The following is a 14,396-nucleotide window of genomic DNA, read 5'->3' as shown; positions in this document are numbered from 1 at the left end:
ACAAACCCCAGCATCCATCGTCAACTCATCTCTGACACAGAAGGGGAGATTATCCAAATGGGAACAAGAAAGCCTCTTCAATCAATGTCCATGGGAAACCCAGACAGCTACATCTGAAGAACGCTATTGGTTTGGATCTCAGACCACCTCAATATTGGGGAAAAACCTCACCCTAAAGACTGATGTCATGAGATAGCTAGAAAGAAGCGTAGGTCAAAGGCTCCTTAACATCAGAGTCTCCTTGCCATTTGCTGGGCGGAGGTAGAAATGGGTCTCTTCAATTAAGGGAAAGAGGTACACGAAGTACACCAATGGGTTTCCATCCAATGGAACCTCTTCACAACAGAGAAGCTAAGCATTCACAAATGCAAAAGATAGGAAACGGAACACGAGAGACTCCTTCCAAGTGGTGTATCTGAGAAGGGGTTCATATGGAAAGAGACGAAGAATGCACAGCACTCAGATTCCAAGAAACACCACCACCACCCTTGACCCTTCCCCTATGACCAACTCCGACCTGAAGCCTTTCTCTCCCTCTAACCTATCCCTAAAACATAACCCTCATCTAATCATATACATGTGGAATTCCTAGCATCCATCCATTCACACACGAGAGAGAAAGAGGAAGACACAGAGGGAATTGAGAAAGGAAAAGAGAGGGACACAGCCAGAGAGAGACACGGAACCAAAGAGAGGAAAGGAGTCGATGGTCCAGACTTTTCCTCAATCTGTCTCGAAGGTAGAAGCAATGACAGCGCCCATCCACCCCAGAAGGGGGAAAAGGACGGAAGGTTTGCAGAGGAAAAGACAAGAACGCAGGGAGCCATTAGAAGCTCAGCCACCCGCAGAAGCCGAGCTGGGACACTTGAACAGAATCTCAATGGAAACAGGACCAGAAAGTTGGCTACTCTTTTCTACAAGAGAGGGAGACCTTCGAGTCTTCCTTTCTGTCCTCCAGCTTGGATGCGGGGTCTCAAAACAGTCAGGAGGGGGAGTGCCTTTTCCTGGGTACCACGGCACATCCAGGCCTCGTTCTGCCCCATTCTGTGCTATGTCAGCCCTGGATGGAATCTTTCTTTCTGAAGTCTCAGCGCACGAGCTCCACGTGATATCGGCCCCAGGTGGAAAGGCATGGAGCTGCTCGTAGGCCGACAGACCTAGGAAGCAGATGGGAGAATGACCCCCACTCTGCAGATGGAGAGACTGGGGAAACCCTGAGGGGCATATGCTTGTCCAGGGCCACACCACTTATGAGAAGAAGGAGCCTGGTCTGAGAGCAGCAGGGCCCTCGGAGCTCAGGCCCTGGCTGCACCCAGGCCTCCCCAGGGCTGTGGGCTGGGCTGTGTGGGCGTCTCTGTGCCTGCACATGGCCTAAGGGGGGTGGTCGAGCAGTCAGAAACCCAGAGATTCCCTTGGGAAGTTTTGGGGAAGGGACCTCAGCACGAACCCCAGGCGATGATGTCACCTGCCGGCAACAGAACCCAACAGAACCCGCAACCCGGGTATCCAGGCCTCCAGAGCGGAGAGGAGCCCCCAGCCAGATCACTTGCTGCCAGGATGTTCTGCTGTTTGCCCATGCCCAGAGGCCGGGGCCTCAGGAGAGCTCACAGGCAGTGTGCGTGGGCACCCTGTCGACGTTGGCTCAGGACACCCCCGAGAGGCCTCTGGCCGTTTGCCCGGAGAAACAGAAAGGTAACACGGGGAGCCCCAGGCCGGGCCAGGCCACCTCGCCCATGCCACCCGGAAACACCGGGTCCTTTGCCTGTGTGTGTGGATGCGGGTTTCTCGGGGTGTGTCTCCCTCAAGGAAGCCCAGGCGGATGTGGGGTCAGAAGCCTGCGGACAAGTTGTGTCCACACCCCAGGGGAGAGCAGGCTGGGCCCGATGGGGAGTGTGCGGGCAGCGGCGGCCGCCCAGGCTGACCTCACACCCACAGGTGGGTCTCTTTCCTCCCGGGTGGGGATCTGAGCAGACACACGTCTCTGACCCTTCTGGGAAGAGAAGTTCGAGCAGGCAGAAGCAGCGGTTCCACTGGCCAGGCCCAGCTTGGAAAACTCCCAGCATGGCTGGCTGACGGTCACTGTCGTTGCAGAGCTTCCCACGTGATGAGGCCGAGGACGGGGACACCCCATCCACCTCCCGGAGGGAGGGGTCGGAGCACCACCCCCCCGCCCGTGAGGCCCAGTGCAGGCTCCAGGTGAGCGTGCCCACGGAGGCATCAGCCCCACCGGGGGAGAAGAGGAGGCGGGGAAGGCCTGCTGCAGAGACACCGCCTAGGATACACCCGCCGGCCCAGTCTGAGGCTGCCACGGAGCTCAGCACACCCGGCTCCGACCCAGAGTCCCGAGAACCCCGGCCTCTGAGGCAGCAGGAGGACCTGGAGCCCAGCACGCCAGAGCACAGAGGTGAGGACGCTGGGGCTGCTGCACGGGAGTGTGTGGGGACGGGGTGCTGAGCTACACAGGGACGAGTCCCCGAAAGCTGCTGCTGGGCCTGCAGCAAGCACTGGCCTCACACCCCCCGCCCCCCGTCTTGCACACTTCAGTCCCAAAAGACATCCGACGCTGGGTATTCTTTGGGAATCTCTTGGAAGCTTTCTGTCCCGGGATACGCACATGCCAAGGCTGGCCTGTGGGCAAACTTTGCTTCTCCCCCAGCTCTAGCACTGACCTCCAACTGGAACCAGGCTCCACTTCCCAGACCTGTCCCTACAGAGGTGGTGGCTCCAGGTGCAGGACCCAGGGATCCACCGAGGGCAGATGGAGAACCGAGACTTGCCCTCGCAGAGACACCAGGCCAGCTGGGTACTGGCCAGCACACTGGGCAGATCGGATCTCCGTGCCTGCAGGACCCCCAGCCCCAGGCACTGATGTCCCACCCCCTCAGCCAGAACCTCCACCTCCACGTGCACCTGTACCTGCTCGGGCTCTGGCAGGACAACCCGAGGCAGAGGAGGAGTCACCGCCTCGGCAGGGAGAGCCTGCCCTGGCTCCCGCGCAACACCCAGACGCCCACGATGACTCACCCACCCCTGCAGGGAGAACGAGCCCCCGCTCTGGACAGACACCCAGAGCCCTTGCCGGAAACACCACGTCCAGGGGAGCGGTCGGCTCTGCAGCCTCCATCCCTGTCTGCTCACCGTGGACGCCGGCAACTCGGTCTGCCCCCAGGGGACATGGAGTTCCTTTCCCCTGAACTGCTTTGCATTTGGTTTGTTTCCACCTTTCTGGTGATGTTTTCTTTTTTGTATGGTTTCCTGTATTTTTGTTGGTTAAGTTGGGATTCGTAAACTTTCTCATCATTGTTGCAATTTGGGAACACTGTTGTGTAACTCTGGTGATACTGTGTTGCCATCACCACTTGGTAGTTTCAGACCCGTTTGATCTTTATGCCCCACCCCCCAACAAAGCCTGGATTCAAGGCAAGCACGCCCTGTTCATCCCTTCCCCCGATCCTGAACACAATTTCATCTTTTCTTCGTGCATTCCTTCCTATATTCTTGGTGTCCCCAATCAATGACTCTCCGTGAAATGACTGAAGCAGTGTTTTTCGGACTCTCCACCTACTGTAAGACTCCATTGGAGAGTTCTCATTTTTATGTCATTTGAACTAGCCTTTGATATCTGAAAGGACGGTGTACGTCCTTTCAAGATACCATGTGCCAAACGAAGCCCTTTTGGCAACTGCCATCATTATCTCCAGGCAGGCATTGCTGTTTCAAGGGTGACATCTCAGCCAGAAGGCAGAGGCTGAGCTCGTCTTGTTGCACCAGCTCCCAAAAGAAGCCAAGAAAGGGAGCTGGAACAACAAACCACCCCAACGCCCAGGAAAGCGTTCTTCATGACAGAAGGCTAGAAAATGACCCAACATCCTTGTGGCCCAGAACCCCTCTAGAAAATCACTGTTCCATAAAAAAGAGAAACACATGGGAAGTTCCAAGGAGAGGCAATGCCCATGGCCAGTGTACTTTAGAGACGGCCTGAGCGCTCCGGGGAAGACACGCACCGACGGAACCCCTTGGGAAACAGCAGGGATTCTCCTCACCGTCGTAAGGGTTTCCTCTGGGGACAACCTGCCCTGGGCACCACATGAGGGAGCAGACCGGCTTCTCTTCCTCTGCCCCCACACCATTCACTCATGAAGGCAGCTCAGGTGTTCTCATGCCCTGCCTGCCTGCCTGCCTGGCTCATCCGTGAGCTGTGAGCACCTCCAGGGCAGGACTCCACCTTCTCCTCTCTGTGTACCGTGCATCTGCACACAGTGGGCTTTCAGAACCTTAGAGTTGAGCCATTCCCACTCAAGCCAGAACCCTCCCCAGGAAGGAAAACAGCTGTGGAGTCATTTTGGCCCCAGCACTGGTTCCGAAACCCTGGCGGCTCCTACAGCCTCTACGGCGTGAAGAGGGAGGTCCCTTTTGACAGAGCTTTCCGGCTCTCAGATCTAAGCTGTTGTTTCACTGTCAGCTGTGTCTCTTCCGTTGCAGCCAGGTGGGCCACGCTGCTCCAAAGGAGCTCACAAGCTGAGTTTCAAGGGAGGACAGGGATGGCTACAACGTGCTGCAAACTGAGTGAGGGTCCCCACAATCCTCAGCAAAGGTCTGTGGTGTGCAAGTGGGGAGTAGAGGGCCCCCAAGTTCCAAAGGAAGGGAGGTACTCGGGAGCTAAAGCCCTTGGCCGCTGTGGTAGCAGCTGCAGATGGCAGCTCGTCCACAGTGCACTTCGAATGAGGTCATATGAGCGGGACTCTGGAAATGGCTCCGAAATCGGGAGAAAGGGGTCAGGGTATGTGGGAATCCGGCGGGGGTGGGGGGTGGATGAAGGAAGGTGTCCCTCCTCTCTCCAGTGCAATTTGGTTTGGTGAGTCTCAAAGCTACCAGATGGCACTTCCCAAGTCAGGCCCCCACAGGAATCAGGGTGGGCTGCGTGCCTCGGCCCCTGCCACAGGGACAAGCCACACCAGTGGCCTCCCTGAGCTCCAATGGCCGGATCTGGGGGTTCTGTCTGGGTGCACACCTCCTTGCTGTGGCCAAGTTCCCCCCTTCTCTGAGCACCAGCTTCATCCTCTCGAATGAGGACATCGAATGCTACCTTGGCACGTTACTCTCTTCATCCTGTGAAGACTCATTAGGCTTATCCTACAATTACTAGCTGGCCCGAAGAGATATCTCCTGAATCCAGATTAAGCTGGAGTCTCCCAGGCTCATCTGGCATGTCTTCCCTGAAGTCTGCCAAAACCCACACCATTGCATTTCCAGGGACTCCCCTTAGCCAGCTGGGCAGAAAACCCAGCATGCTTCAAACAAGCTGACAGACAAGCGGGAGAGGACTCACGGGCAGAAGGTTTCCCTCAGGTCTCGGGTGGAGCTCTGGGACCACAGCAGCAACGGGCCATCCCAGCCCCTGGGCTCAGCAGCGCCCTCATTCTCAGGCCGGCGGCTCTGCCCTGAGGGGAGCGGGAAGGTCACCAACTGCCGCAGGCGGACCTCACGCCCCTCCCACTGCTGGAGCCTGACCTCCCCCGGCCCCACCCCTTCCCCTACCCCAGCAGGACGACAGCTCGTCTTCCCCTGGCTTCCAACGTCAGGCCCGGCCCTGGGCCCCGATTGGGCACTGCCCCAGCCCAGAGCCAATCACAGTGGCCAGGGAGGTGGAACGCACCGATTGGCCAGGGCCAGGTCATGTGACCATACTCCCCAGGAAACTCAAATATTACCAAGGTTCCCTAAGAAACCAATGAACAAAATTATCCAGTAAAGGCAAACCGTACTTTTTAATGAGGCCAATGTCACAGAAAAAAAAAAAAAAAAAAAAAAGCTTCACCATGAACTGCTCAAGGAAGCTAGTAAATAAACTTTCAGAAAAGTTTAGTAGTTTTTTTTTTTTTTTTAATAGGGTGACGGAGAGCTATACCTTTCCCGTCTATGTGAATTTAGGTTTAAACTAGATTTCCCTTGGCTGTTATATAAGACAAAAAAACCCACATCACCCCCTTTCACTCACCCCCACCCCCCAAAAGTGTTTTAATGTATTGAATTTTTCTGTCCTCAGTTGTGTCTGATTCACGGCAACCCACGAACTCTACACAGCCAGGCTCTTCCGTCCATGGAATTCAGGGCAATTTTTTCTGTCCCAGTCAATGCCCACCCTGGGTGATCCAAAGGCAAGGGCTCAGAGGCCCCTGAGAGACTAACTCCTTTCAGCTGAGCACAGAGCTGGCTCCTCACTGGGATGCCTGTGGCCTGGGGCTCCCAGAGGGGAGAGCAGCACTCGCCCCACCGTGTGGTCACTGCTGGAAGTGCAGGCTGCTCCTCACTCCCCCTTGACAGTGTCCCTGAGGGCAGAACAGTGTGAATCGAATCAAGGTGGTAATGCAAACTCCAATGCAACCAAACTCCCCACAAGGTCTCCAAAACCACTCAGGAACAGGGAATTGGAAACTGCAGGGGATGACATGAATGGAGATGGAGACTTGACACCTTACACCGAGTTCACTTCCACTTATCCCTAGACAAACTTTCCGTGAAAACTTGTCACCAATCTAGAAGAACAATGAGCAGAAACCGGACACGTGCTTTGAGTCTTCACACACAAAACTAAAAGGCAGTCCACAAAAAAACCCAGAGAATACAGTGGACTTGGCAAAATCAAAGATATCTACTGTGGGAAAGACCTCATGACAAAAGCAAAAGACAGGTCATACATCGCCAGACGAATGAGTGGAAACACAAAGCTTATCAAGGATGCGTCTCCAAACAGACAAAGAACACCAACACAACAAGCCTGTGAAAACTAGGGAAAGGTCTGAAGGGACACCAGACTGAGGAAGACACACACAGAGGATCCCGGATGATGTCCAGCACTGAGGGCCTGAAGAAACAACAGTCTAGTTGCACCCCCTCAGGCCTGTGTGACCGTGGATGAGGCCTCTGTTTCCCGGTGGCTCTGAGAGATGGACAGGGAGGAAGGGGAAGAGAAGTCACTTGCATTTCTAATACTCACAGCAAAGTCTTCCAATGAGAAGGGAATTATCACCCCCACTGACAATGCCATGCACTGAAGTGATATCCACGAGTCCATCTAACCCAGAAGGGAAGGATGCACCTGTTCTCACAAAACGGCGAGAGATGGAAGAAGGAAGATCAAGCCCACACCAATCACTGGAGAGAGAAGCTGTGCTCAGGGCTTGAAAAATTCCTATTGGTAAAATGATGTCACAGCCCCACAAGGCAATCCACAGCTTCGATGCTATTCCTCCCAAAATGCCAATGCATTTTCGCACCGAACAAAGAATTGCAAAAGGGGTTACGGAAACAGAAAAGAGCCTAAATTGTCAATACAATCCGACGAAAAGGCCCCGATACGGACATCCAAGGTTGTGTGAAAGGAAATTAGACGACCAAACTAGGATCCTCAGGAGAGTATCGGAGAAGGCAATGGCGACCCACTCCAGTACTCTTGCCTGGAAAATGCCCTGGACGGAGGAGCCTGGTAGGCTGCAGGCCATGGGGTCGCGCAGAGTCTGACACGACTGAAGTGACTTAGCAGCAGCAGCAGCAGCGGCAGGACAGTATGCTATTGGGAATACAACAACACACACAGATCCAGATCGATGGAATAAAGTTGAGGGTCCAGAAACAAACCCCAGCATCCATCGTCAACTCATCTCTGACACAGAAGGGGAGATTATCCAAATGGGAACAAGAAAGCCTCTTCAATCAATGTCCATGGGAAACCCAGACAGCTACATCTGAAGAACGCTATTGGTTTGGATCTCAGACCACCTCAATATTGGGGAAAAACCTCACCCTAAAGACTGATGTCATGAGATAGCTAGAAAGAAGCGTAGGTCAAAGGCTCCTTAACATCAGAGTCTCCTTGCCATTTGCTGGGCGGAGGTAGAAATGGGTCTCTTCAATTAAGGGAAAGAGGTACACGAAGTACACCAATGGGTTTCCATCCAATGGAACCTCTTCACAACAGAGAAGCTAAGCATTCACAAATGCAAAAGATAGGAAACGGAACACGAGAGACTCCTTCCAAGTGGTGTATCTGAGAAGGGGTTCATATGGAAAGAGACGAAGAATGCACAGCACTCAGATTCCAAGAAACACCACCACCACCCTTGACCCTTCCCCTATGACCAACTCCGACCTGAAGCCTTTCTCTCCCTCTAACCTATCCCTAAAACATAACCCTCATCTAATCATATACATGTGGAATTCCTAGCATCCATCCATTCACACACGAGAGAGAAAGAGGAAGACACAGAGGGAATTGAGAAAGGAAAAGAGAGGGACACAGCCAGAGAGAGACACGGAACCAAAGAGAGGAAAGGAGTCGATGGTCCAGACTTTTCCTCAATCTGTCTCGAAGGTAGAAGCAATGACAGCGCCCATCCACCCCAGAAGGGAGAAAAGGACGGAAGGTTTGCAGAGGAAAAGACAAGAACGCAGGGAGCCACTAGAAGCTCAGCCACCCACAGAAGCCGAGCTGGGACACTTGAACAGAATCTCAATGGAAACAGGACCAGAAAGTTGGCTACTCTTTTCTACAAGAGAGGGAGACCTTCGAGTCTTCCTTTCGGTCCTCCAACTTGGATGCGGGGTCTCAAAACAGTCAGGAGGGGGAGTGCCTTTTCCTGGGTACCACGGCACATCCAGGCCTCGTTCTGCCCCATTCTGTGCTATGTCAGCCCTGGATGGAATCTTTCTTTCTGAAGTCTCAGCGCACGAGCTCCACGTGATATCGGCCCCAGGTGGAAAGGCATGGAGCTGCTCGTAGGCCGACAGACCTAGGAAGCAGATGGGAGAATGACCCCCACTCTGCAGATGGAGAGACTGGGGAAACCCTGAGGGGCATATGCTTGTCCAGGGCCACACCACTTATGAGAAGAAGGAGCCTGGTCTGAGAGCAGCAGGGCCCTCGGAGCTCAGGCCCTGGCTGCACCCAGGCCTCCCCAGGGCTGTGGGCTGGGCTGTGTGGGCGTCTCTGTGCCTGCACATGGCCTAAGGGGGGTGGTCGAGCAGTCAGAAACCCAGAGATTCCCTTGGGAAGTTTTGGGGAAGGGACCTCAGCACGAACCCCAGGCGATGATGTCACCTGCCGGCAACAGAACCCAACAGAACCCGCAACCCGGGTATCCAGGCCTCCAGAGCGGAGAGGAGCCCCCAGCCAGATCACTTGCTGCCAGGATGTTCTGCTGTTTGCCCATGCCCAGAGGCCGGGGCCTCAGGAGAGCTCACAGGCAGTGTGCGTGGGCACCCTGTCGACGTTGGCTCAGGACACCCCCGAGAGGCCTCTGGCCGTTTGCCCGGAGAAACAGAAAGGTAACACAGGGAGCCCCAGGCCGGGCCAGGCCACCTCGCCCATGCCACCCGGAAACACCGGGTCCTTTGCCTGTGTGTGTGGATGCGGGTTTCTCGGGGTGTGTCTCCCTCAAGGAAGCCCAGGCGGATGTGGGGTCAGAAGCCTGCGGACAAGTTGTGTCCACACCCCAGGGGAGAGCAGGCTGGGCCCGATGGGGAGTGTGCGGGCAGCGGCGGCCGCCCAGGCTGACCTCACACCCACAGGTGGGTCTCTTTCCTCCCGGGTGGGGATCTGAGCAGACACACGTCTCTGACCCTTCTGGGAAGAGAAGTTCGAGCAGGCAGAAGCAGCGGTTCCACTGGCCAGGCCCAGCTTGGAAAACTCCCAGCATGGCTGGCTGACGGTCACTGTCGTTGCAGAGCTTCCCACGTGATGAGGCCGAGGACGGGGACACCCCATCCACCTCCCGGAGGGAGGGGTCGGAGCACCACCCCCCCGCCCGTGAGGCCCAGTGCAGGCTCCAGGTGAGCGTGCCCACGGAGGCATCAGCCCCACCGGGGGAGAAGAGGAGGCGGGGAAGGCCTGCTGCAGAGACACCGCCTAGGATACACCCGCCGGCCCAGTCTGAGGCTGCCACGGAGCTCAGCACACCCGGCTCCGACCCAGAGTCCCGAGAACCCCGGCCTCTGAGGCAGCAGGAGGACCTGGAGCCCAGCACGCCAGAGCACAGAGGTGAGGACGCTGGGGCTGCTGCACGGGAGTGTGTGGGGACGGGGTGCTGAGCTACACAGGGACGAGTCCCCGAAAGCTGCTGCTGGGCCTGCAGCAAGCACTGGCCTCACACCCCCCGCCCCCCGTCTTGCACACTTCAGTCCCAAAAGACATCCGACGCTGGGTATTCTTTGGGAATCTCTTGGAAGCTTTCTGTCCCGGGATACGCACATGCCAAGGCTGGCCTGTGGGCAAACTTTGCTTCTCCCCCAGCTCTAGCACTGACCTCCAACTGGAACCAGGCTCCACTTCCCAGACCTGTCCCTACAGAGGTGGTGGCTCCAGGTGCAGGACCCAGGGATCCACCGAGGGCAGATGGAGAACCGAGACTTGCCCTCGCAGAGACACCAGGCCAGCTGGGTACTGGCCAGCACACTGGGCAGATCGGATCTCCGTGCCTGCAGGACCCCCAGCCCCAGGCACTGATGTCCCACCCCCTCAGCCAGAACCTCCACCTCCACGTGCACCTGTACCTGCTCGGGCTCTGGCAGGACAACCCGAGGCAGAGGAGGAGTCACCGCCTCGGCAGGGAGAGCCTGCCCTGGCTCCCGCGCAACACCCAGACGCCCACGATGACTCACCCACCCCTGCAGGGAGAACGAGCCCCCGCTCTGGACAGACACCCAGAGCCCTTGCCGGAAACACCACGTCCAGGGGAGCGGTCGGCTCTGCAGCCTCCATCCCTGTCTGCTCACCGTGGACGCCGGCAACTCGGTCTGCCCCCAGGGGACATGGAGTTCCTTTCCCCTGAACTGCTTTGCATTTGGTTTGTTTCCACCTTTCTGGTGATGTTTTCTTTTTTGTATGGTTTCCTGTATTTTTGTTGGTTAAGTTGGGATTCGTAAACTTTCTCATCATTGTTGCAATTTGGGAACACTGTTGTGTAACTCTGGTGATACTGTGTTGCCATCACCACTTGGTAGTTTCAGACCCGTTTGATCTTTATGCCCCACCCCCCAACAAAGCCTGGATTCAAGGCAAGCACGCCCTGTTCATCCCTTCCCCCGATCCTGAACACAATTTCATCTTTTCTTCGTGCATTCCTTCCTATATTCTTGGTGTCCCCAATCAATGACTCTCCGTGAAATGACTGAAGCAGTGTTTTTCGGACTCTCCACCTACTGTAAGACTCCATTGGAGAGTTCTCATTTTTATGTCATTTGAACTAGCCTTTGATATCTGAAAGGACGGTGTACGTCCTTTCAAGATACCATGTGCCAAACGAAGCCCTTTTGGCAACTGCCATCATTATCTCCAGGCAGGCATTGCTGTTTCAAGGGTGACATCTCAGCCAGAAGGCAGAGGCTGAGCTCGTCTTGTTGCACCAGCTCCCAAAAGAAGCCAAGAAAGGGAGCTGGAACAACAAACCACCCCAACGCCCAGGAAAGCGTTCTTCATGACAGAAGGCTAGAAAATGACCCAACATCCTTGTGGCCCAGAACCCCTCTAGAAAATCACTGTTCCATAAAAAAGAGAAACACATGGGAAGTTCCAAGGAGAGGCAATGCCCATGGCCAGTGTACTTTAGAGACGGCCTGAGCGCTCCGGGGAAGACACGCACCGACGGAACCCCTTGGGAAACAGCAGGGATTCTCCTCACCGTCGTAAGGGTTTCCTCTGGGGACAACCTGCCCTGGGCACCACATGAGGGAGCAGACCGGCTTCTCTTCCTCTGCCCCCACACCATTCACTCATGAAGGCAGCTCAGGTGTTCTCATGCCCTGCCTGCCTGCCTGCCTGGCTCATCCGTGAGCTGTGAGCACCTCCAGGGCAGGACTCCACCTTCTCCTCTCTGTGTACCGTGCATCTGCACACAGTGGGCTTTCAGAACCTTAGAGTTGAGCCATTCCCACTCAAGCCAGAACCCTCCCCAGGAAGGAAAACAGCTGTGGAGTCATTTTGGCCCCAGCACTGGTTCCGAAACCCTGGCGGCTCCTACAGCCTCTACGGCGTGAAGAGGGAGGTCCCTTTTGACAGAGCTTTCCGGCTCTCAGATCTAAGCTGTTGTTTCACTGTCAGCTGTGTCTCTTCCGTTGCAGCCAGGTGGGCCACGCTGCTCCAAAGGAGCTCACAAGCTGAGTTTCAAGGGAGGACAGGGATGGCTACAACGTGCTGCAAACTGAGTGAGGGTCCCCACAATCCTCAGCAAAGGTCTGTGGTGTTCAAGTGGGGAGTAGAGGGCCCCCAAGTTCCAAAGGAAGGGAGGTACTCGGGAGCTAAAGCCCTTGGCCGCTGTGGTAGCAGCTGCAGATGGCAGCTCGTCCACAGTGCACTTCGAATGAAGTCATATGAGCGGGACTCTGGAAATGGCTCCGATATCGAGAGAAAGGGGTCAGGGTATGTGGGAAGCCGGCGGGGGTGGGGGGTGGATGAAGGAAGGTGTCCCTCCTCTCTCCAGTGCAATTTGGTTTGGTGAGTCTCAAAGCTACCAGATGGCACTTCCCAAGTCAGGCCCCCACAGGAATCAGGGTGGGCTGCGTGCCTCGGCCCCTGCCACAGGGACAAGCCACACCAGTGGCCTCCCTGAGCTCCAATGGCCGGATCTGGGGGTTCTGTCTGGGTGCACACCTCCTTGCTGTGGCCAAGTCCCCCCCTTCTCTGAGCACCAGCTTCATCCTCTCGAATGAGGACATCGAATGCTACCTTGGCACGTTACTCTCTTCATCCTGTGAAGACTCATTAGGCTTATCCTACAATTACTAGCTGGCCCGAAGAGATATCTCCTGAATCCAGATTAAGCTGGAGTCTCCCAGGCTCATCTGGCATGTCTTCCCTGAAGTCTGCCAAAACCCACACCATTGCATTTCCAGGGACTCCCCTTAGCCAGCTGGGCAGAAAACCCAGCATGCTTCAAACAAGCTGACAGACAAGCGGGAGAGGACTCACGGGCAGAAGGTTTCCCTCAGGTCTCGGGTGGAGCTCTGGGACCACAGCAGCAACGGGCCATCCCAGCCCCTGGGCTCAGCAGCGCCCTCATTCTCAGGCCGGCGGCTCTGCCCTGAGGGGAGCGGGAAGGTCACCAACTGCCGCAGGCGGACCTCACGCCCCTCCCACTGCTGGAGCCTGACCTCCCCCGGCCCCACCCCTTCCCCTACCCCAGCAGGACGACAGCTCGTCTTCCCCTGGCTTCCAACGTCAGGCCCGGCCCTGGGCCCCGATTGGGCACTGCCCCAGCCCGGAGCCAATCACAGTGGCCAGGGAGGTGGAACGCACCGATTGGCCAGGGCCAGGTCATGTGACCATACTCCCCAGGAAACTCAAATATTACCAAGGTTCCCTAAGAAACCAATGAACAAAATTATCCAGTAAAGGCAAACCGTACTTTTTAATGAGGCCAATGTCACAGAAAAAAAAAAAAAAACCTTCACCATGAACTGCTCAAGGAAGCTAGTAAATAAACTTTCAGAAAAGTTTAGTAGTTTTTTTTTTTTTTTTTTAAATAGGGTGACGGAGAGCTATACCTTTCCCGTCTATGTGAATTTAGGTTTAAACTAGATTTCCCTTGGCTGTTATATAAGACAAAAAAACCCACATCACCCCCTTTCACTCACCCCCACCCCCCAAAAGTGTTTTAATGTATTGAATTTTTCTGTCCTCAGTTGTGTCTGATTCACGGCAACCCACGAACTCTACACAGCCAGGCTCTTCCGTCCATGGAATTCAGGGCAATTTTTTCTGTCCCAGTCAATGCCCACCCTGGGTGATCCAAAGGCAAGGGCTCAGAGGCCCCTGAGAGACTAACTCCTTTCAGCTGAGCACAGAGCTGGCTCCTCACTGGGATGCCTGTGGCCTGGGGCTCCCAGAGGGGAGAGCAGCACTCGCCCCACCGTGTGGTCACTGCTGGAAGTGCAGGCTGCTCCTCACTCCCCCTTGACAGTGTCCCTGATGGCAGAACAGTGTGAATCGAATCAAGGTGGTAATGCAAACTCCAATGCAACCAAACTCCCCACAAGGTCTCCAAAACCACTCAGGAACAGGGAATTGGAAACTGCAGGGGATGACATGAATGGAGATGGAGACTTGACACCTTACACCGAGTTCACTTCCACTTATCCCTAGACAAACTTTCCGTGAAAACTTGTCACCAATCTAGAAGAACAATGAGCAGAAACCGGACACGTGCTTTGAGTCTTCACACACAAAACTAAAAGGCAGTCCACAAAAAAACCCAGAGAATACAGTGGACTTGGCAAAATCAAAGATATCTACTGTGGGAAAGACCTCATGACAAAAGCAAAAGACAGGTCATACATCGCCAGACGAATGAGTGGAAACACAAAGCTTATCAAGGATGTGTCTCCAAACAGACAAAGAACACCAA

At 55.3% G+C, this 14,396-nt stretch overlaps 2 protein-coding genes and 1 long non-coding RNA gene across 3 annotated transcripts; 2 read left to right on the top strand and 1 right to left on the bottom strand.

Moving 5' to 3' along the window:
- The first annotated feature begins 1,258 nt into the window (after positions 1–1,258).
- On the top strand, positions 1,259–3,317 carry LOC145533844 (uncharacterized). Its single transcript, XM_081561185.1, has 3 exons — positions 1,259–1,692; positions 2,092–2,404; positions 2,657–3,317. Exons 1-3 carry the CDS (start codon positions 1,456–1,458, stop codon positions 3,286–3,288), a joined length of 1,182 nt encoding a protein of 393 aa, XP_081417311.1. The 5' UTR covers positions 1,259–1,455; the 3' UTR covers positions 3,289–3,317.
- LOC145534186 (uncharacterized) lies at positions 3,261–13,072 on the bottom strand. Its single transcript, XR_014074322.1, has 2 exons — positions 12,962–13,072; positions 3,261–5,441 (listed from the first exon to the last, which is right to left on the bottom strand). It is a non-coding gene; the product is annotated as an uncharacterized LOC145534186 (long non-coding RNA).
- Positions 9,155–13,144, top strand: LOC145534041 (uncharacterized). The gene is made up of 3 exons (XM_081561407.1): positions 9,155–9,324; positions 9,724–10,036; positions 10,289–13,144. Exons 1-3 carry the CDS (start codon positions 9,190–9,192, stop codon positions 10,918–10,920), a joined length of 1,080 nt encoding a protein of 359 aa, XP_081417533.1. The 5' UTR covers positions 9,155–9,189; the 3' UTR covers positions 10,921–13,144.
- The last annotated feature ends 1,252 nt before the right edge of the window (positions 13,145–14,396 follow it).

This window comes from Giraffa tippelskirchi, chromosome 14 (assembly GCF_054371585.1).
Source record: "Giraffa tippelskirchi isolate mGirTip1 chromosome 14, T2T-mGirTip1v1.2.pri, whole genome shotgun sequence".
In the NCBI taxonomy this organism is placed as follows: domain Eukaryota; kingdom Metazoa; phylum Chordata; class Mammalia; order Artiodactyla; family Giraffidae; genus Giraffa; species Giraffa tippelskirchi.
This window is presented reverse-complemented; position numbering and strand designations above follow the sequence as displayed.